Below are 19,993 nucleotides of genomic sequence, written 5' to 3' on the forward strand. Positions count from 1 at the left end.
CAAAAAGAAACAATCATTAGTGGAGACTGATATAACTCCGTGCAACTCAATGCCACGGCCCCAGGGTAAAAGGAATAGGGATGCGACACTGCACAAAAGGGTTCGGACTCAGTTGAAGGTCAGGGGCGCAATGCCACTTTATTGGGGGAAACAGAGACTTATATAGCGTATGGGTAAGGGGAGGTTCCACAACTGGGGCGGAGCATGGGATTGACAACTCAGGGCAGAATGGCATTGGGGAATAGCAGAAAGATGGGTGGAACTCTGGAGTATCCAGGGGAAAGGACCAATGGGAGCTCACTCTGCACTGCAGCATCCATCAGCCAATCAGTGAGAGATGAGCGGGAAAACCAGGGGAGAACAAGGCAGTAAACAACTTTTGGCGGGAAAAACGTGAGGGCAAGTCCAGGCAAGCCCTGAACAGTATAAATCAAGGGGAATTAACATGGGAGCACATTGAACTTGGTATAAAACTGGTAATAAACTGGGGGATAACAAGTCAGTCCGTGAATTAATAGTCTTCAGGCCCCATACATGTCCCTCCAGGCCTTGAACCGTTCCCAATCAGATTTGTGATCCTCCACAACTCAACCCCTCAGTAAACATGAAGAGGCCTCCCTGCTCCACGGGACAAGCTCTACACACTCCAGGAAAGTCTGGAAGAATCTGCCACATGAAAGTTGGACTGGGCTTTTACAGTAATAAAGAGTTTGACTGCCAGTCCCATTTCTCCAGGCCAGCCAGCAGCTTATCAGTCAAATGCTGCTTCCAAAAGCAGGGTATGTGTTTGCAGTGGGCAAACCAGGCTGGTTTTAGCACAACCCAACACTAAAAGCAGCCCCTTGGCACCAGTGGGAGCTCAGCACAGCCAGCTTGAGTTGTTTGCATTCTCTGACCAGATTTTAGGCTCTATCCAGGAAGAGTGTCCTGCCAGACTCCCCAGCCTCTGTGTCCCCCCCTGCAGTGGTTTGAAACTCCCAAGAATCCAATTTCTAAGTTCAAGCCCCCCTACCACAATTTGCTCCTGTGAGAGGGTTTAGTGATGGCATTGTTACAAAGCGAATTAAATTAGTAGTAGAATGGCTAAGGCTTAGTAAAAGAGTAGGCCTAGAAAGCAACACTCTAAAGTAGCAACTTTGTTTGTGTGAAGTGGAAACTATAATCAAAGGATCCAGTCAAGCATGTATATAACGATTTGTTACCTAGGATGTGGTAAAGGTCTGTTAAACAGTTTCTAGGGATAAGACAGCTTAAGCAGATTTATGATTAGAGTAGATGATTATTAATTGTTATCAGTATGAAGTATGAGCTTGTTTGTAACTGCACCTGGTTTGCTGTGGAAACTGTAACTGCACCTGGTTTGCTGTGGAAACTGTAACCGTTTTGCCGTGGAAACTGCATGTAAACTTGTTTGAGTATAAAAGCTGAACTGAGAATGAGGGTCTTTGGAATCCTGACTTGGGGCGTTAGCCCGCAGGTTCCCGGGGCCCCGAATAAAGCACCGCATAAACCGGCACTCTGTTGGTTTGTGTTTTTTTTTGGATTACGGGCAACAGCATGGACTTGATATCTTTCTCACCTCATGTGGAGAGTTTTCAGACAAAACACAACTATTTAGTGTTGGGGGAAGGGGAAAATATTTACAAAGGTTTCTTTACATGTGTATATATATTTCCATTAAATTAAATTTCTCTTTTTCTTCAATAAAAGTCCACTCCCGGCACTTCCTGCACACGGTTCTGTCGGAGTCCATGTCACGACACGTGGAGCCACTGCAACAGGTTCTTTTCCTGAGGGATCCCTTGGGGGGGATGAAAGAGAAATACCCCTGGAGAACCAGAGTGACAACAGGAACAGCTGTTCCTGTTGTCTGCTGGGACAAGAGTGGGGGACAGAGTCACCATATCCCTGTGCCCATCCCACAGGACTGGATCCAGCTGTGGAGCCCATGCAGAGGAGGAACTGCACCAGAATCCTACCCCATCCTGCTCCACCCATCCCATCTGACTCCACTCCATCCATCCCACCCCAATTCTGCTCTGAAATCCCACCCCAATCCCACTCCATCCATCCCAGCTGATCCTGCTTCAGAATTCAGCCCTGATCCCACCCCAGAATTCCACTTGATCCCACTGTGGAATCCTGCCCTGATCTGGAATCCTGTCTCAATCCTGCTCCATCTATCCTGCCCCAATTTCCCTCTGGAATACCACATGGATCCTGCTCCATTCCTGTGAGAGAGCAGTCAGTTCCCATGTCTGTTCCTGTGGAAAGAGAAGATTGACAAGATTCTGGCCTGGATCACACACCTGGACCCATTCCAGGATCCATCACGGGATCCACATGGAGAGGTTCTGGATACGCTGCTGGTACTCACCATTGGCCACAACATATCTCTTCCTCTCCCTCTTCCCTATGGAAATAAAGTGGGATCAGCACCTGTGGCACAAGATCCCCAGCCACCGGATGGATCTGTGCCTCTTCCCAATCCCTATCCCATGAGTTACCGGATTGGAGCTTCCGGATGCCAAATCTCATGTGGATGAGGCTGATGATGATGATGATGGCAGCAATGACGGACACCGTGACCACCAACAGGATGAGATTCCAGCTGGATTCCGGCTCTGGAAGGCGTGGGATGGTGAGAAGGGGGAGGGTGTCAGAGACTGAAATAGTTAATGATTTATGCATTCCAGGAGTTTGCAGGTTTTGACTTTTGCCCTAAAAACGCAAGGAGATACCCCCGATGGACAGTTGAGCCCATCCCCTCAGTGCTAAGCCCTAAAAAGGCAAGGAGATGCCTCAGGTGGGCTAAGCCCTAAAAAGGCAAGGAGTTGCCTCAGAGGGGCTAAAGCCCTAAAAGGCAAGAAGACACCTCAGGTGGCCAATTGGACACATCCCTCCCTCCAGCGCTAAGCCCTAAAAGGTAAACAACCCCTCATGCCAGGGAGGTGCAAAAGCATGCTGAGGGTATATAAACTGACTGGTGACTTTGAGAATTTGGGTTCTCCTTCTCCCCCACCGCCGGCGAATCAAGACCATCGCTCTCAAGCATCACTGGAGATCCTCACTCTCAAGCATCGCTGGATCCAGTGGGGGTGACTATGTCCATTTCTTTTATACTCTCAGCTTCTCTTTTCCCTTACTCTCATCCTGGTTCTCCTCTCTCCTAAACAGTTTCTCCTCCCCCCAAAAGTTATCTCAATGTTGCATTGTTTTATGACAACACCCAAACTGCTAGCATGCTTGTTGATACAGAATTGTTAAAATAAACCTCGCCAGTGTATGTTTTCAGACACCGATTATTCAGTGTCGTTTCACTCTAATCCACCCCAAGGGAATTATTGATAAAAACCTGGGTTACCCTCCTCCCTTTTTCTGGGGCGGGTCGTAACAGGAGGGGAACCCCCCATTTCACTGCTCCACATTCCCAAACTCCTCATTCCCAAATTCCCAATTCCCAGATTCCCCGTTCCCAGCCTCACCCCAGGCAAAGATCCCGGGCTCCGGCATTCCGGCGTGCTCCACCCGGCACCGGTACTGCTCCCACTCCCCCGGCAGCGCCTCGATCCTGGCCCAGCTGTGGAAGGTGCCGTCGCTGTTGGGAACGATCCCGCCCCACTCCGTCTCCTGATCCCAGATTTCATCCCCCTTCAGCCAGTTGATCTCGATGACCCCGGGGTAGAATCCGTACGCGCGGCAGGACAATGTCAGGATCCCGTGTTCCACTTTTCCAGACACGTGGACATCAGGAGGCTCTGCAATGGGATAATGGTGAGATCTATCCATGGAATTCCCAAGGAAATGGGACAGCAGTAAGATCCATCCACAGAATTCCCACGGGAAGAGGATGAGGGCGAGATGTGTAAACAGAATTCCCGTGGGAATTCCTGCATTCTCAAATCCTCCTTCCCAAATCCCATATTCCCCAGTTCCCATTCCCACGAGAATTCTGCCCCCACCTTTTTTCTCCAGCACCTCCTGCCCATACTGGACATGTTTCTGGAGCACTTCCAGGCAGGTGTGCTCCAGGAAATTTGTCAACCTGTCCACTGTGATCCCATCAGAGTCCCAGTGCCTCTTGATGATCTGGGCAGCGCTGTCGGCTGCCACGAAGCTCCCGGATCCCAACTCGAAGGAAAGGAAATCCCGCCCGTCATAGCCTTCCCGAAAGGATCCACGGACGCTCCCGTCGGACAGGAGCTCACAGCCGCAATCCCGCTGCAGCGTGTGGAGACCTGGAGGGGGAGGAATCGGATCCACAGAGACCCATGGAAGTGTCTCCCAGCCCCACAGGGCCCCATTCCAGCCCTATGGACTCCCGTAGTCTGATGGAAGATCCACACATCCCGTCCCAGTCCCTTGGAGTCTCACAGATCCCCTCCAGCCCCACAGATCCACATCCCAGCCCCACAGATCCGGCCTTCCCCGGCTCCCCCCACTCACCCCCGCTCTGGTTGTACCGGCCCTGCAGCATCCTCAGGTGGTCGGGGTCCTTTTGCCGGTACCTCCCATTGATCTGGGTCTCGGTGTCCCAATATCCCGGCTCGGCTCCGGCCGCCATCCACAGAGTCTGCGGCTCCAGCCGGCCCCGCTCACTGTCGTAGCGCACGAAGGGGGTCCCGTCCACGGACGCCACGGCCACGTACCGGGGCAGCCCCGGGCCCGGTTCTGACACCGCCACGCGCAGGTAACGCAGGGAGTGCACAACTGGGGGGACACAGAGAGCTGGGGGGGCTGGGGGGGCTGACGGGGAACTGGGAGAGCCGGGAGAGCCAGAAAGGGGGCTTGGGGGTCCCAGGGTCAAGGAAAGAGGGATGCAGGGATGGGGAGAGGTGGGATAGGGAGTTCCAGGGGGTCCCTGTACCCAGGAAAGGAGGGTCCAAGGGGCCCCAAGTGCTGGGAAAAAAGGGGTCATGGGGTGGGGAATGACCCCATGGGATGGCCAAGAATGGGGGGTCACAGGGGTCCCCTTTGTTCTGGAAAAGAGGGGCCTGGGGCTGTAAAAGGCAGGAATGGGGCTCCAGGGGGTCCCAGGGTCAAGGAAAAGGAGGTGTTTGGAGTCTGGGAGAGGCTGGATGGCCAGGAAGTGGATGCAGGGGGGTACTGGTAAAGGATAAGGGGGAGTAGGGGGGTCCCAGTGCACAGGAATAGAGGTTCAGGGGGGTCTTGCTGCCACACAAGGGGGTGTAGGAGGGTCCCTGCACCCAGGAAAGGGGGTGTAGGGGGGTCCCTGCGCCTGGGGAAGGGGGTGTAGGGGGGGTCCCAGTGCCCAATAAGGGCATGGAGAGGGTCCCAGTCCCAATTAAGGGGGTTCAGGGGGATCTGGGTGCTGAATAATGAGGTGCAGGAGAGTCCCCATGCCCAGGAATGGAGGTTTGGAGGGTCCCAGTGTCAAGGAAAGGGGGTGAGGGCACCAGAAGAGGCAGGATGGAGGTTCAGGGGTCCTGTGCCCAGGAAAGGGGGGTACAGTGGTCCCCAGTGTTGAGGAAAGTGGGGAAAGGCAGGAATGAGGGGTCCAGGGGGTCCCAGTATTGAGGAAAGGGGGGTCATGGAATGGGGAGACCCAGGATGGCCGAGAATGGGGATCCCAGGGCTCCTCAGTGTAGAAGAAATGGGGGTTTGGGGGCTGGGGAAGGCAGGAATGGCGTCAGGGGGTCTTAGGGTCAAGGAAAAGGGGGGTATGGGAGAGGTGGGATGGTTGGAAAGAGGGGTGCAGGGGGATATTGGTGCAGGATAAGGGGCGCTGGTGCGGGGGAAGGGGGATTTCAAGGGATCTCAGAGTTAAGAAAGAGGGGGCAGGGGCTCAGAGAGGTGGGATGGGTGGTCCAGGGGGTCCCTCTGCCAAGGAAAGGGGGGGGGAGACCCAGAATGGCCAGGAATGGGGGTCCCAGAGGTCCTCGGTGTTGCAGAAAAGAAGGGCTGGGGGCTGGGAAAGGAGGGAATGAGGATCCAGGGGGTCTCAAGGTCAGCGAAAAGGGGTACCTGGCACAGGTGGGATGGCCGGGAAAAGGGGTGCAGGGGGGTTCCGGTGCCGGATGAGGGGGTACAGGGGGGTCCCTGTGTACAGGAACGGGGGTTTCAGGTGGTCCCGGTGCTGGATAAGGGGATTCAAGGGGGACCCAGTGGCCAGGAATAGGAGTTCAGGGGGGTCCCGTGCCCGGAAGTGGCGGTCCAGGAGCTCCCGGTTCCGAGGGCCCCACTTACCCTCCGTCGCCCCCGCCGGGGACCTCAGGAGCCCCAGGACCCCCAGGAGCGCCCCCAGCCCCAGCGCCGGAGCCATGGCGCTGCTCCGCTGGCCCCGCCCACAACCCGGGCCCGCCCACAGAGCCGCTTTCGGCCCCGCGATTGGCGCCGCTATCTCCTGATCGCCAATGGCAGCTAGATCTGCTCGGGACGTCACCGGTCGCCAAGCAGATCCCGGTGGCGGAGGTTGTGAGGCGGAAGTGACCGAGGGAGCGCGGGGGGGGCGGGGACGGGGGAATTCCTGGGAATTCACCTGGATCCCCTTTGGGACCCCTCTGGGCACCCCCTGGGCCTCCCTGCGACCCTCCTCGGCCACGTATTGCGGGACCCCCGGGCCGGGCTGAGCTGAACTCCCGGGCCCTGCGGTCTTAACCCCGCTGGTCTGGGGCCAAAGCGGGGGAAGCGCCGGGATCTGCGGATCCCGCGGGGGGGGGGTGGGGTGGGGTGGGGTGTCTCCCTGTGCCAGTGCCCTCCCCGCGCAGCCCCCACTGCCTCCCGCAGACCCTCCTCATCCCTCCTGGATACTGCCTTCTAGAGCTTCCAAGGGAAGTTCTTATCTCCCTTTCCTCGGTGTGATCCTAAATGCCAGAGGGGCTGGAGAACCCCTTTCCCAGTCACGGGTTTCCCAGGGAAGTGGGTGCAGGGGTATCCCAGTGTCCAGGAATGGGGGTTCAGAGGGGTCCCAGGGTCAAGGGACGGGGAGGCTGGGGGCTGGGAGAGGTGAGATGGCTGGAAAAGGGGTTGCAGGAGGTCCCAGAGCCAGATAAGGGGGTGCAGGGGGGTCCTGGATCTGGGGAAGGAGCTGCAGGGGCGTCTCAGTGCCCAGGAATGGGGATTCAAGGGGGTCCCAGGGGTCAGGAAATGGGGGGGCTCCCAAAAGCCCTCCCTGGGAGGAGCAGGAGCTGGGTCAGGAGTTCTGTGGGGAGAGAAAAGAGGGTGACACCAGGATGGGGGGCGGTGTCCGGCGGCAGCTCTGGGTCGGGGGGGGGGGGGGGGGGCAGGATCCGGGAAACAGCGGCGGCTGCTGGGAAGGGATCAGGATGGATTGGGACAGGATGGGATGGACTGGGGTGGACCGGGATACACTGGGACCAGGACTAGGACCCAGCAGGACCAGAACTGAGGCAACGGGGATCATACTGGGAGCAACTGGGACTAGACTGAGGCTGACTGGGCTTCTACTGGGATCATACTGGCAGTGCCTAGGAGCATGCTGCAGGTAATTGGGATCATGCTGGGGCAACTGGGATATACTGGGAGCGAGTGGGATCATGCCAGAGGTGACTGGGAGCAACTAGGACCACTCTGGAGGTGATGGGGGGTGGCTGTGAGCAACTGGGATCATGCTGAAAGCTGCTGGGAGCAACCGGGAGAGACCGGGAGTGACTGGGATCATACTGGGATATACTGGTAGCATTCTGGGGATGCCTGGGATATACTGGGAGAAACTGGGAGTGACAGGATTCATACTGGAAGTGACTGGGACCATATATGGAGCACTTGGCATCATACTGGAATCATTCTGGGAGGGACTGGAAGCGACTGAAGCCATACTAGGGGTGACTGGGAGTAACTGGGACCATGCTGGCGGTCATTGGGTTCTTACTGGGATGATATTGGGGGTGACTAAAACCATACTACGAGTGGGTGGAACCATACTGGGAGTGAATGGAAGCAACTGGGACCATGCTGGTATCTTACTGGTATCTTCCTGGAAGTGACTGGAATCATACTGGGCGTGACTGAAAGTGACTGATATCAGACAGGGAGTGACTGGGCCCATACTGGGGGTCACTGGGAGCCCCTGGACCCAGCTGGGAGTGACACGGGCCCGCACTGGGCGGAACTGGGCAGCTCTGCCCCAGCAGGCCAGACATCGCCATGACGTCATTGGGAGAGGCCATTATGTGCCGGGTGCAAAAAACCAACGCCTCGCTCCAATTGGCTCTTTGCTACGTCACTCCTCGTCGTCGCGCGCTGATTGGTCGAGCGGGACCCGCGGCGGGACCCGGAGCGCGCTGGGCTCGGACCCGGGACCGGGCGGAGGGGGCGGGAGGTGCCGCGGGAAGCGGGGTCTGGCGGGCTCGGCCTGCCCCGGGCGGGGCGGTGTCGGCGGCCCTGGGGAGCGGGGTCTGGCGGGCTCGGCCCGCCGTGTCCCCCCGTGTCCCCTCCCCAGGGGCCGCTGAGGGAGCGGCTGCCCGCGGGCTCCTCCTTCCCGCTGAGCCTCGGCGGGCTCGGAACGGGTTTGTGCCTCGGCCTTGGCCGCAAACATCGCATTCGTTCCCCGGGCTGCGACAAGCCGATAATGACACACTCGAGAGACACATTGAGTCGTTATTGTTTCAGAGTTGGCTGCCCGGGGCTGTTTCACAAGTCGAGCACAACTCGCAAAGCTTTTTACGATTTCCACATGTTAGCAAACAAAGCAAAACAAGCTTGCAAGCAGCTACGAGACATTAGAGCTGGAGAGAACACTTGCTGGTTTAGACTCAGCTGCTTTCCCTCCTGCAGGTTCTTGGAGAGACGGGGGGTGGCCTCAGGTGGGTCTGAAGGGCCGTCCAGCACCTTGGGGGGTGACCAGGGGGGCCTGGGACTGAAAACACCTCCCAGCTGTGCAAGTCCTTGGGACGACACCTTTCCAGGTGTGGTGGTGCATCCCCACCCCCCAGGCCTCCCTGTGATCTGAGAAATGCTCCTTAGGCCTCAGCCTTGATGAACAGCCCTGGGCTGAGCTGCTCTTGAGCTGCTCAGAAACACTCTCTGCTGCCAGGAACTGGTGCTGTCTAACCAGCTCCTGCAGTTTAACCAACAGCCTGGGAAACTTCTTATTTTTCTTGCCTGAAGAACAACCAAGTGGAATCCTATTTTTGTTTTCCAACTTTCAGAGAAAGTCACAGACCTGACTTGGGGCCAGGATGGACAATTCCTGTGGGGGCCCCATAACCAGCGCTGCTGAGTGAGACCCTTTGAGGTCTCTGGGGCCGCAGCAGCTGCAGGGACTCTGCTCCAGCACGGGCTTCCCACGGGCTCACATCCTTCTTTTTGGGCCTCCCCCTGCTCTGTGGGCTCCTCCTTGGGCTGCAGGGGAATCTCAGCTCTGGTGCCTGGAGCACCTCCTGCCCCTCCTTCTGCACTGCCCTGGGGGTCTGCAGAGCTGTTCCTCTCCCCTGTTCTCACTCTGCTCTTCTCTGCACCCAATTCCATCTGCACAAGGACTTTTTCCTCCTTCAGTACTGTGGGGGTTCGACCTCCACATAAATCCAATCTTCAAGCTCCCCTCACAATTTGCCTCAACACCGAAATTTTCAGACAGGCACACAGTATGTGGGAAGGTAATTACATACAATTTATTACTACCCAATAAATACTATACAAACTAAAAAGCAATTATATATAATATTAACACAGCTCCCCTTGAACCCTCCCACATCAGTTCAGAAGTCGTCTTCAGGGTGATAGTGAAAAAGTCTCTCTCTCATTGGGGTATCAGGGAAAGGGGTTCTCTTGCACCCCCACCAGCCCTCATCTCCTGCTGAGGTCTCATCCTGGGCTGCCAGGGAAACACTCACTTCACCAGGTCTTCATCACAAAAAGGTCCAGGGAGTCAGCTCTGAGTCCTTCCTCCTTGGTTTCGTGAAGGTTTCCTCCTAGGGACTAAGATGTTCCATTTCTCACTCTCCAGGTTGCAGGCTCTGGGTCTCTGCTCAGTCCTTTTTTACCCCAAATAGTTTTCATCAAAAAGTCCTTACCCAGAAAAACCTGCTGGTTTGGCTCTCTCACTCTTCCTTAGCTGCTGCAGTTTTCAATTTCAGTAGCCCAGGTCCAAACCCAACGTATGGCACCTCCGAGGCCCTCTGGCCCGTCTCCAATTCCTTCAGCCTGGAGTTCTTCCAGCTTTTCCATATATTCCAGCCACTTCTCCAGGCTCTGGACCCCTCTAGCTCCAATGCCGAGCATGCCTTGAATCCACACCACCGCCTTCCCAGGCGGGGGGGGAAGAAAAAGAAAGCTCCCTCGCCTTGGCCAAAGGGTACTCAGTCCAGTTCACACTGTCCCAAGCCCTGCAGTCTAGCTGGGGGGGGAAGAGTGAGTCTCCCTCACAACACACACATACTCCTACACACTGCCTCCAGCCCTGGCTGAGCCAGGGCCGTGGGGGCACAGGGGCCCCCCCTGGGTTATGGGGGGCCCCCATCCACCCCTCCGGCTTCTCTCTCTCACACACACGCTCTCACACACAACTAAAACTGCCAACGATTTCCGGCTGTTGTGAATATCTAATTTCAAAAGAGCAAAAAAGAACAGCTGCAATTGGTCCCTCAGCGGGAAACTCTCCTGGGACCAACCACCCCAGCTCCTAGCCCTGGGGGGAGCAGCTAAAACTAAGACAAATACATTCTCCCCAAGGCGTCACTGTCATCTCTGATGGGCTCGGCCTTGGCCAGCGGCGGGTCCGTCCTGGAGCCAGCTGGAATTGGCTCTGCTGGACATGGGGGAAGTTTCTGGCAGCTGCTCACTAAACCCAGCCCTGGAGTCCCCCTGCTACCAAAACCTGGCAAACCCAATACACTGCCCAGCATGGATCATCTGGAACATGAGTCAACAGATCTGTGCCCAATGTGGGTCACTGTGGAACCAATGTGTCCTCCGATGGGTGATGGAGTTGGAGCAGCAGACGAAGCTCTTCCCACAGTTGAGGTGCTCACAGGGCTTCGCTTACTCGTGGGTCCGTTGGTGTGAGGTCAAGGCAGAGCTCTGGCTGAAGCTCTTCCCACACTCGTCACACTTGTAGGGCCTCTCTCCAGTGTGGATGCGCCTGTGCAGGACAAGGTGGGAGTTGCGGTTGAAGCTCTTCCCGCAGTCGGTGCAGAGGAAGGGCCTCTCATCTGTGTGCGTCCGCTGATGCAGGAGGAGGTGTGAGCTGGTCTTAAACCTCTTCCCACACTCAGGACACTTGTAGGGCCGTTCTCCACTGTGGATCTTCTGGTGGCGGACCAGGTCGGAGCTCAGGCAGAAGCTCTTCCCACATTCTAAGCACTTGTAGGGCCGTTTCCTGGAGTGCAGGCGCTGGTGGGTGATGAGGTTGGAGCGGTCATTGAAGCTCTTCCCACATTCCCCACACTGGTAGGGTTGTTCTCCGGTGTGAACGATCTGGTGGCGGATCAGGCAGAAGCGCCGGCTGAAGCTGCTCCCACACTCCGAGCACTTGTAGGGCCTTTCCCCGGTGTGGATGCGCTGGTGGCGGTTCAGGTGGTATCTCTTGCTAAACCTCTTCCCACATTCCAAGCACTTGAACGGCCTTTTCCCAGCATGGAGCTGCTCATGGACCTCCATGTCAGAGCTCTCGCTCAAGCTCTCGTCGCCTTCCCGGCACAGGGTGGGTCTTTCCTCCTCAGAGCACCCTGGGCTGGCTTTGGAGACCCTCCTCCTGGGGTACCTTCGTGGCTTTCCCTCCCCGCTGCCTTCCTGCGCCATGGAGCCCTTCAAAACGGCCTCTCCCACCAGGCTCTGCCGGGGGGATTTGTCCTCCGGGCTCTCCGTCCTCAGCTCGGGGCCTGGGGCAGGAGGGAAGAAGGACAGGGAGGGGATTTGCCTCCGGCCCAGAGGGAAGGCCAAGGACATCCCCCCAACTCCGGCCCCGGCAGGACGGCGGCGGCGGCAGCGGGGTTGTCCTGCAGCCGGGGGCGATGCTCAGCTGGGAGATACAGGACAAGACAGGGGCAAAGGGGCACTGACTTCCTCCTCACCTGCCTGGGGGTCCTGGGGCATCTTCCTCTTCCTCGCAGCCTCCTCCTCCATCTGGCCAAGCTTTGGGAAGGAGAAATGCTGGTCTGGGGGGGAAAACAAGAGGTGAGTGTGTTGGGCTGGGGGTTCCTCCTGCCCAAGTCCATCTCTAGATGTTACTGGATGGCTTCTGTCCAAGAAAGCCTCCAAAACACCAAGATTCAGCCCAAAAAGCCCTCCCAGTAGTCCCCCCTCTCTGGTCTCTGTACTTTGGGGTTCTGGGGATTCCCTGGTCAAGGCTGCTGGGCGTCCCACATGTACTGGGAGTACCCCCTCTCAAGACTCCCCCTTCTCCAGGCTCCCCTTTCTCCAGGGTCCCCCCTGTCTGCACTGCTGGGGGTCCAAGGGCTCCCCCCTTTCTGGGCTCCCACTTCAGTGTTTCAGGGGTCCCAAGGGTAGCCCCTCTCCAGGCCCCTGTTTCAGGGTTTAGGCATCCCCCAGTTCTAGCATCACTTCTCTTTGCTCTCCCCACTCTGAAGGTCCTCTTCCTTCCCCTCCTCCTCCTCCATCCCTTCTCCTCCCCCCAGGACCAGCACCCACCCTTGGCCCCCATTCCCCCCAAACCCATCACATCCCGCGGGAGGAGCAGGGATGGAGCTGGGGCAGGTCGGGATGGGGCAGCACTGGGCTCTTGTCTGCTCCCACCCCCTGGGGGGATCACAGGAAGGGCAAAAGAACAGCAAAAGAGGGAAAAGGCATGGCTGGAGATAAAAATTCAGGGCTTGTGGCACTTCCAGCCCTTTGGGTTCATCTCAGGAGCCTGCAGATCTTGGAGGGGGAATGCAGAGATGGATGATGGGGAATCCCGAGGGATTTTGGGGGCAGCGTGAGGGGTTGTGGGAGCCCCTTGCTGGGGGGTCAGGCTGGAGACCCCCCGGTGCTCCCGGGACCCCGGGCTGGAGAGTTGTCACCACCTTCTCCTGTCTGGGGGGACCTTGGCTCCTGGGGGCTCTTCTGCAGCCACAGAACCTGGAGGGACCCTCCTCTGGGTGGGTCCTCCAGGTGTTCCAGGAGCTTTGGGCTCATCCTAGGAGCAACTGGGCTACACTGGGATCATCCTGAGATCGTACTGGGAGAGACTGGGCTACACTGGGATCATCCTGAGATCATCCTGGGAGTGACTGGGCTACACTGGGATCATCCTGATATGGTACTGGGAGAGACTGGGCTATGCTGGGATCATCCTGAGAGTGACTGGGCTACACTGGGATCATCCTGAGATCATATTGGGAGAGACTGGGCTACACTGGGATCATCCTGAGATCATACTGGGAGAGACTGGGCTACACTGGGATCATACAGGGAGTGTCTGTAACCACACTGAGGGTGACTGGGACCACCCTGGGGGCAACTAGGACTATGCTGGGAGACACTGGGGTCATACTGGGAGTGACTGGGATTATACTAGGAGCACCTGGGTGCAACTGGGATCACAGTGGGAGGAACAGGGAGACACTGGAACCATGCTGGGAGCAGCTGGGATCATACTGGGATCACACTGCGAGCAGCTGGGCCCGTCCTGGGGAGACTGGGATCACAGTGAGTGGGGCTGGGATCATACTGGGAGTGAGTGACAAGGAGCATGCTGGGGGCAACTGGGACCATGTTGGAACCATGCTGGGGGGACTGGAACCACAACTGGGGCAACAGGGACCACACTTTGTGCTACTGGGAGCAACTGACAGAAACTGGGATCATGCTGGAAGCAACTGGGAGTCACTGGGAAGGACTGGGTGCGTGCTGCAGGCAACTGGGATATCTTGGGGCTGTCTGTAACCATACTGGGGATGACTGGGACCATGCTGGGGACAACTGGGAGCAAGAGGCAGTGACTGGGTCTATACTGGGGGTGACTGGGAACCTGCTGGGACAGACTGGGATGATACTGGCAGTGACTGGGACTATGCTAGGGTCAACTAGGACCACACTGGGACGAACAGGGAGCAAATGGGACCATGATGGTGGCAACTGGGATCATACTGAGAGTGACTGTGATCATACTGGCAGGGACAAAGAGCATGCTGGGGGCAATTGGGACCTTGGTGGGGGCAACTGGAATATACTGGGAGCAACTGAAACAATGCTCAAGGTGACTGGGTCAAACTGGGAGTGACTGGGACCACACTGAGGGTGACTGGGAGTGGCTGTGAGCATGGCTGGGATCGTGCTGGAAGTAACTGGGAGGAACTGGGAGTGACTGGGATATACTGGGGGTGACAGGAACCAGTGCCTGGAATAATACCAGCAGTATCTGGGGGTGACTGGCATCATACTGGGGTTGAGTGGGAGCAACTGGGACCATGTAAATGGCATCATACTGGAAGTGACTGGTTTCACAAGGGGAGCAAATGGAAGCTTGCTGGAGGGAACTGGGATCATACTGGGAATGACTGGAAGGAACCCATGATACTGGGTTCATACTGGCAGTGGCAGGAAGCGACTGGGATCATACTGGAGGTGACTGGGACCATACTGGGAGCAACTGGGATTACAGTGGGTGTGAATGGAACCTTACTGGGGGTTACTGGGAGCTTCTTGGTCCATGCTGGCAGCAAGTGGGATCAACTGGAAGATACTGGAACCATGCTGGGGGGACTGGAACCACAGCTGGGGCAGCTGGAATCATACTGGGAGAAACTGGGCTCACACTGGGATCATACCTGGAGTGACTGGCACTATGCTGGGGCCAATTGGGACCATGTTGTGGGCAAGTGGGATATAGCGGGAGCAACTGGGCTCATACTGGGAGTGACTGGGCTCTGGAAAGCGCAGGAGGGAGAGGGCAAACCCCTTCCTGCTGCTCTGCATTCCCAAAATCCTTGTTCCCAGTTCCCACTCTGGCCCTGACCAGCAGATCCACTCAGGGATCCCTTTCCCTGGGGACACTTCCCTGCCCTCTCCCCGCCTTCCTGCCCCTGGAAATCAGCACTTAGGAGCCTCATCCCATTGTTCCCTCCTTCTCTTCCCTATTATTACCAGGATCCCCCTGCACCCCCTTTTCCTGGGCACTGGGACGCCCTGCCCAGCCATTCCCAGTTTTCCAGCCCCCAGACCTCCCTTTCTTTGATTCTGGGACCCCCCTGCCCCTCTTTCCTGGTCATCCTGCCTCTCCTAGCCCTTGTATCCCCCTTTTCCTTAGCCCCCATTCCCGGCCACCCCAGGTCACCTCACCCCCAGCCCCCCTTTCCTTCACCCCAGCAGCCCCTTGCCAGCTCTCCCAGTTCCCCCCTTTCCTTGACCTTGGGATAACCCCAACACCCAAATCTCTGTGTCTCCCCAGTTCCCCACTCCCAGTGCTTCCTGCAGGGGGGTCCTGGGGAGTCCCAGGGGGTCCCTGAACCCCCCATTTCTGTGCACTGAGACCCCCCGTGCAGCCCCTTATCTGGGACCGGGACCCCCTGCACCCACTTCCCGGCCACCTCACCTCTCCCAGACTCCACACTCCCTTTTCCTTGACCCTGTGACTCTCTGGACCCCCACTGCCGTGAATCAGGACCCCCCTGCACCCCAATTTCCTGGCCATCCCACCTCTCCCAGACTCCATACTCCCTTTTCCTTGACCCTGAAACGCCATGAACCCCCATTCCTGCCTCTCCCAGTCCCCAACCCCTCCTTTCCTCAAATCCCAGTACTCCCTGAACCCCCTTCCTGCACATCCCAGGTCTCCCCACCCAATGAACCACCCTTCCTTGACACTGGAGGCCCCTGGACCCCCCTTTCCTGGGCACAGGGACCCTCTAGACCCACTCTAGTGCCAGTCCCTACATTCTCACTTTCTCCTTGATTCTGGGACCCCCCTTGAGCCCCCATTCCTGGGCTCAGGAACCCCCCTTAACCCACTTATCCTGCACCAATAACCCCCTGTACCCCCTTTCCCTGCCATCCCGCCTCTCCCAGCCCCCAGGTCTCCCTTTTCCTTGATCCTGGGACCCCCTGGACTCCCGTTCCTGCCTTTCTGAAACCCCAGACCCCTGTGTTTTGAACACTGAGGAACCCCCTGAACCCCTTTTCCTGTCATTCTGTGTCCCCCTACCCTGTGACTCCCCCTTTCCCTGACACCGAGGACCCCTGGACCTCCACTGACATCCCATCCCACCTCTCCAATCACTGCACCCCCCTTTCCGTGGCCCTGGGACCCCCGGGAACCCCCTTCCCCAGCACTGTGTCCCCCCTGCACCCCCAAGACTCAGCCCAAAATAACCCTCCCAGCACTTCCCCCTCTCTGCTCTCTCCACTTTGGGGGCCCGAGGGTCCCCCCTCTCCCGGATCCCCCTCTCGGGCTACCAGGGCTCCCCCCTCTCCGTGCTCCGGGCTGGCAACCAAGGGCCTGACCCAGCAACACCGACCCCACCGCGGGGGGGACCCGCATCCCCCCACCTACCGCCGGGAACCCACACCGGGACCCCCAAAAACACCTCCCGGGGACCCCCGATAGCCCCCCAAGGCGCATTTGCGGCTCAGCTTTGGGGTCCTGCAACACCCAAACATCCTCTCCCTCAAAACCCCACAAACCCAGAGCCCCCCCAGACATTCGGGGCTCGGCTCTGGAGTCCCGCAGCACTTTCTCTCTCCTCTCTTGCCCGGCCCCGTTTCCCAGCTCCGGCCCAGCCCCGCGGCAGCACCAACGCGGCATCCAAGCCCCGGGGCCATTCCTGCTTCCCTTCCCGGCCTTTCCCGGGCCCAGCCCGGCTCTCCTGTTCTATCCCACCCCCGCACCGAGCTTTGGGGGGCACGGCGGGGATTGGGGGGCTCTGCTGGGCCACGAAGGGACCCCAAGGGAAGCCCTTTCCCGCCGTCCCACCTCCCCTTATTCCCCCTCTCCCACCCCTTTCCCACCGTCCCCCCAAACCCCGGCTCCTTCCCAGCTCCCTTTGGGAGTGACCCACCGCCCCTCGCGCTCAGTTTGGGGGTCCCATCCCCTCTTTTCCCCCTCTCTTCCCCCCTTTCCCACCGTGTCCCCCCCGCTCACCCGAGAGCTCCGCGGCCGCAGGGACGGAACAGGAAAAGGCGGAGCGGGAGGAACGGGAGGGGATAAAGGAGGAAAAGGAAACGAGAGAGGATCGCCCCGCCCCGTCCCGCACGTTCCTGGGAAGAAGGAGCTCGTCCCAAAAATCTTGGTTGGTTGGTTCGTTGTTTTTTGTTCATGGCGGGCAGGGGGGTGAATGTTTGGATCTTGCAGGACCCCAAAGCTGAGCCCCAAATGCCCCTTGGGGGGATATCGAGGATCCCCGGGAGGTGTTTTTGGGGGTCCCGGTGTGGGTTCCCGGCGCTGGGCGGGGGGATGCGGGTCCCCCCCGCGGTGGGGGTCGGTGATCCCGGGTCAGGCCCCGCCGCCTCCGCTGTCCCCCGGTACCGGCGGGGGGGGCTGGGCCGGGGGGGACGGACGGACACGACCCAGCGGGTTTGGGGACCCCTCGGGAGAGCCGGGGGTGGGGGGGAGGAACCCCTGGAGTGGGGAGAGCGGAGCGGGGCGAGAGCGGAGCTGGGGGACCCACGGCAGCCTGGAGGGGGAGCACGTGGGGGGGACCCCGGGAGCCTGAAAGTGGAGCCCAAGGAAGGTGGGACCCAGGAGAGGGGGGACCTTGGGAACCCGGTACCTCCAAGCAGAGAGAGAGGGGAGAAGGGACCCCTGGGACCTCCAAACTTCCCTGTATCCCTGAGCAGCACCGTGGAGAGGGGGAAAAACCCAGGGACCCAAAGTGAGGAGACTGGAGAGGGGGCAATCCTGGGATTCCTGGGACCCCCAGAAGCCCGGAGAGGGTGGTGACTCTGGACAGGGGGTACCCTCAATGTGCACAAGACCACCAGGAGCCTGGACAGGGGGGAACCCCAGAACGCCAAAGTTGAGACACTGGAGAAGGGAAACTCCTGGGAGGGTTTTTTAAGGCAGAGTCTTCATGGGTTTCTGTTTTTATGGGATGAATCTTGGTCTTTTGGAGGTTTTTACAGACACAAGATGCTCGGTGCTTCTAGAGATGGACTTTGGTAGGAGGAACCCCCAACCCAACGCACTCACACCTTGTTTTCCCCCCTAGACCAGCATTTCTCCTTCCCAAACTTTGGCTGGATGGAGGAGAAGGCTACGAGGAAGAGGAAGATGCCCCGGGACCCCCAGGCAGGTGAGGAGGAAGTCAGTGCCCCTTTGCCCTGTCTTGTCCTGTATCTCCCAGCTGAGCATCGCCCCCGGCTGCAGGACAACCCCGCTGCCGCCGCCGTCCTGCCGGGGCCGGAGTTGGGGGGATGTCCTTGGCCTTCCTTCTGGGCCGGAGACAAATCCCCTCCCTGTCCTTCTTCTCTCCTGCCCCAGGCCCCGAGCTGAGGACAGAGAGCCCGGAGGACAAATCCCCCCGGCAGAGCCTGGTGGGAGAGGCCGTTTTGAAGGGCTCCACGGCGCAGGAAGGCAGCGGGGAGGGAAAGCCACGGAGATCTCCCAGGAGGAGGGTCTCCAAAGCCAGCCCAGGGTGCTCTGAGGAGGAAAGACCCACCCTGCGCCGGGAAGGCGGACGGACCTTCATCCAGAGCCCTGACCTGATGGTCCACATTCAGTTTCACCCCAGAGAGAAGCCTTACAGGTGCTTGGAGTGTCGGAAGAGCTTCGCCCAGATCTCTCACCTCTTCTACCACCAACAGGTACACACTGAGGAGGGACCAGTGTGATTGAAATTGTGGAAGAGCTTCAAGCAGAGCTCCAAGCTTTGCGCCCACCAATCCTTGCACACTGAGGAACAGCCCTACAAGTGCTTGGAATGTGGAAGAGCTTCAGTTGGAACTCCTGCCTCATCACCCACCAGCATCTGCACACGGGGAAGAAGCCCTACAAGTGTCAGAAATGTGGGGAGAGCTTCAGCTTGGGCTCGCACCTGATCCACCACCAGATGATCCACATGGGGGAACAGCCCTACACGTGTGGGGAATGTGGGAAGAGCTTCAGTGACTGCTTCTACCTCATCACCCACCAGCACCGACCCTATAAGTGCCTGGAGTGTGGGAAGAGCTTCAGCGTCAGGTCCAACCTGATCTGCCACCAGAAGATCCACACCGGAGAACGGCCCTACAAGTGTCCCAAGTGTGGGAAGAGGTTCCAGACCAGCTCCCATCTCCTCGTCCATCAGCAGATGCACACGGGGGAACGGCCCTGCAAGTGTCCCGAGTGTGGGAAGAGGTTTTGGAGCAGTTCATGTCTTTTCCTGCATGAGCAAGGGCACGCAGGGGAACAGTGCTGATCCCGTTGGGATCTGGTCACCAGTGATGTCCCCTAGGGATCAGTGTTGGGCCCAGTTCTATTTAATATCTTTATCGATAATTTAGATGAGGGAATTGAGTCCACCATCAGCAAATTTGCAGATGACACTAAGTTGAGGGGGGAATGTTGGTCTGCTGGAAGGCAGGAGGGCTCTGCAGAGGGACCTGGACATGCTGGAGAGTTGGGCTGATTGCAACGGGATGAGGTTCAACAAGGCCAAATGCCAGGACCTGCCCTTTGGACACAAGAAGCCCCAGCAGCTCCAGGCTGGGACAGAATGGCTGGAGAGCAGCCAGGCAGAAAGGGAGCTGGGAGTGTGGATTGACAGGAAGCTGAACAGGTGCCAGAGTGTGCCCAGGTGGCCAAGAAGACCAATGGATCCTGGCCTGGCTCAGGAAGAGTGTGGCAGCAGGAGCAGGGAAGTGATTCTTCCCCTGGACTCAGCGCTGGTGAGGCCACCCCTGGAGTGCTGTGTCCAGCTCTGGGCCCTCAGCTCAGGAAGGACATGGAGGGGCTGGAGCAGGTGCAGAGAAGAGCAGCGAGGCTGGGGAAGGAACTGGAGCACAAGTGGTGTGAGGAGAGGCTGAGGGAGCTGGAGAAGAGGATGCTCAGGGGAGACCTCCTCACACTCTGCAACTCCCTGACAGGAGGGTGTAGCCAGGCGGGCGTCCGTGACATCTCGGGCAGAGATGCCATGAGGTGTAATGGAATCCTTTATTA

General features: G+C 58.2%; 3 protein-coding genes across 7 annotated transcripts; 1 reads left to right on the top strand and 2 right to left on the bottom strand.

The window, feature by feature from the left end:
* Positions 1 to 112: 112 nt before the first annotated feature.
* On the bottom strand, positions 113 to 6,330 carry LOC135406033 (class I histocompatibility antigen, F10 alpha chain-like). 4 transcript variants are annotated; one of them, XM_064640560.1, is made up of 8 exons: positions 6,208 to 6,330; positions 4,447 to 4,710; positions 3,963 to 4,238; positions 3,486 to 3,758; positions 2,508 to 2,666; positions 2,378 to 2,413; positions 2,211 to 2,264; positions 113 to 1,801 (listed from the first exon to the last, which is right to left on the bottom strand). In XM_064640560.1, the coding sequence occupies exons 1-8, from the start codon at positions 6,281 to 6,283 to the stop codon at positions 1,755 to 1,757; spliced, it is 1,185 nt and encodes a 394-aa protein (XP_064496630.1). In that variant the 5' UTR covers positions 6,284 to 6,330; the 3' UTR covers positions 113 to 1,754. The 4 variants fall into 4 exon arrangements, with proteins under 4 accessions (XP_064496630.1, XP_064496632.1, XP_064496629.1 ...); XM_064640562.1 differs by having other exon boundaries at positions 113 to 2,264; positions 2,508 to 2,624; XM_064640559.1 differs by having other exon boundaries at positions 113 to 2,264.
* A 3,241-nt stretch (positions 6,331 to 9,571) lies between these two features.
* Positions 9,572 to 17,033, bottom strand: LOC135406063 (oocyte zinc finger protein XlCOF19-like). 2 transcript variants are annotated; one of them, XM_064640616.1, is made up of 4 exons: positions 17,000 to 17,029; positions 14,546 to 14,657; positions 11,994 to 12,077; positions 9,572 to 11,801 (listed from the first exon to the last, which is right to left on the bottom strand). In XM_064640616.1, the coding sequence occupies exons 3-4, from the start codon at positions 12,043 to 12,045 to the stop codon at positions 10,963 to 10,965; spliced, it is 891 nt and encodes a 296-aa protein (XP_064496686.1). In that variant the 5' UTR covers positions 12,046 to 12,077; positions 14,546 to 14,657; positions 17,000 to 17,029; the 3' UTR covers positions 9,572 to 10,962. The 2 variants fall into 2 exon arrangements, with proteins under 2 accessions (XP_064496686.1, XP_064496685.1); XM_064640615.1 differs by lacking the exon at positions 14,546 to 14,657 and having other exon boundaries at positions 17,000 to 17,033.
* Positions 16,456 to 18,781, top strand: LOC135406091 (zinc finger protein 48-like). Its single transcript, XM_064640647.1, has 3 exons — positions 16,456 to 17,151; positions 18,066 to 18,149; positions 18,338 to 18,781. Exons 2-3 carry the CDS (start codon positions 18,098 to 18,100, stop codon positions 18,685 to 18,687), a joined length of 402 nt encoding a protein of 133 aa, XP_064496717.1. The 5' UTR covers positions 16,456 to 17,151; positions 18,066 to 18,097; the 3' UTR covers positions 18,688 to 18,781.
* Positions 18,782 to 19,993: the final 1,212 nt, after the last annotated feature.

The sequence above is a fragment of the Pseudopipra pipra genome, chromosome W (genome assembly GCF_036250125.1).
Source record: "Pseudopipra pipra isolate bDixPip1 chromosome W, bDixPip1.hap1, whole genome shotgun sequence".
NCBI classification, from domain to species: domain Eukaryota; kingdom Metazoa; phylum Chordata; class Aves; order Passeriformes; family Pipridae; genus Pseudopipra; species Pseudopipra pipra.

What these genes read in the sequence shown, in the direction of transcription:
- LOC135406033 (XM_064640559.1), bottom strand. Translation starts at nt 6,283, where the DNA reads ATGGCTCCGGCGCTGGGGCTGGGGGCGCTCCTGGGGGTCCTGGGGCTC. An exon ending in CCCGGCGGGGGCGACGGAGG is followed by an intron (nt 4,711 to 6,207) that starts GTAAGTGGGGCC and finishes GTGTCCCCCCAG; the next exon opens with TTGTGCACTCCCTGCGTTAC. An exon ending in GCCCGGGATCTTTGCCTGGG is followed by an intron (nt 2,667 to 3,485) that starts GTGAGGCTGGGA and finishes TAACTATTTCAG; the next exon opens with TCTCTGACACCCTCCCCCTT.
- LOC135406063 (XM_064640615.1), bottom strand. Translation starts at nt 12,045, where the DNA reads ATGGAGGAGGAGGCTGCGAGGAAGAGGAAGATGCCCCAGGACCCCCAG. An exon ending in GCCCCAGGACCCCCAGGCAG is followed by an intron (nt 11,802 to 11,993) that starts GTGAGGAGGAAG and finishes CTCCTGCCCCAG; the next exon opens with GCCCCGAGCTGAGGACGGAG.
- LOC135406091 (XM_064640647.1), top strand. Translation starts at nt 18,098, where the DNA reads ATGGAGGAGAAGGCTACGAGGAAGAGGAAGATGCCCCGGGACCCCCAG. An exon ending in GCCCCGGGACCCCCAGGCAG is followed by an intron (nt 18,150 to 18,337) that starts GTGAGGAGGAAG and finishes CTCCTGCCCCAG; the next exon opens with GCCCCGAGCTGAGGACAGAG.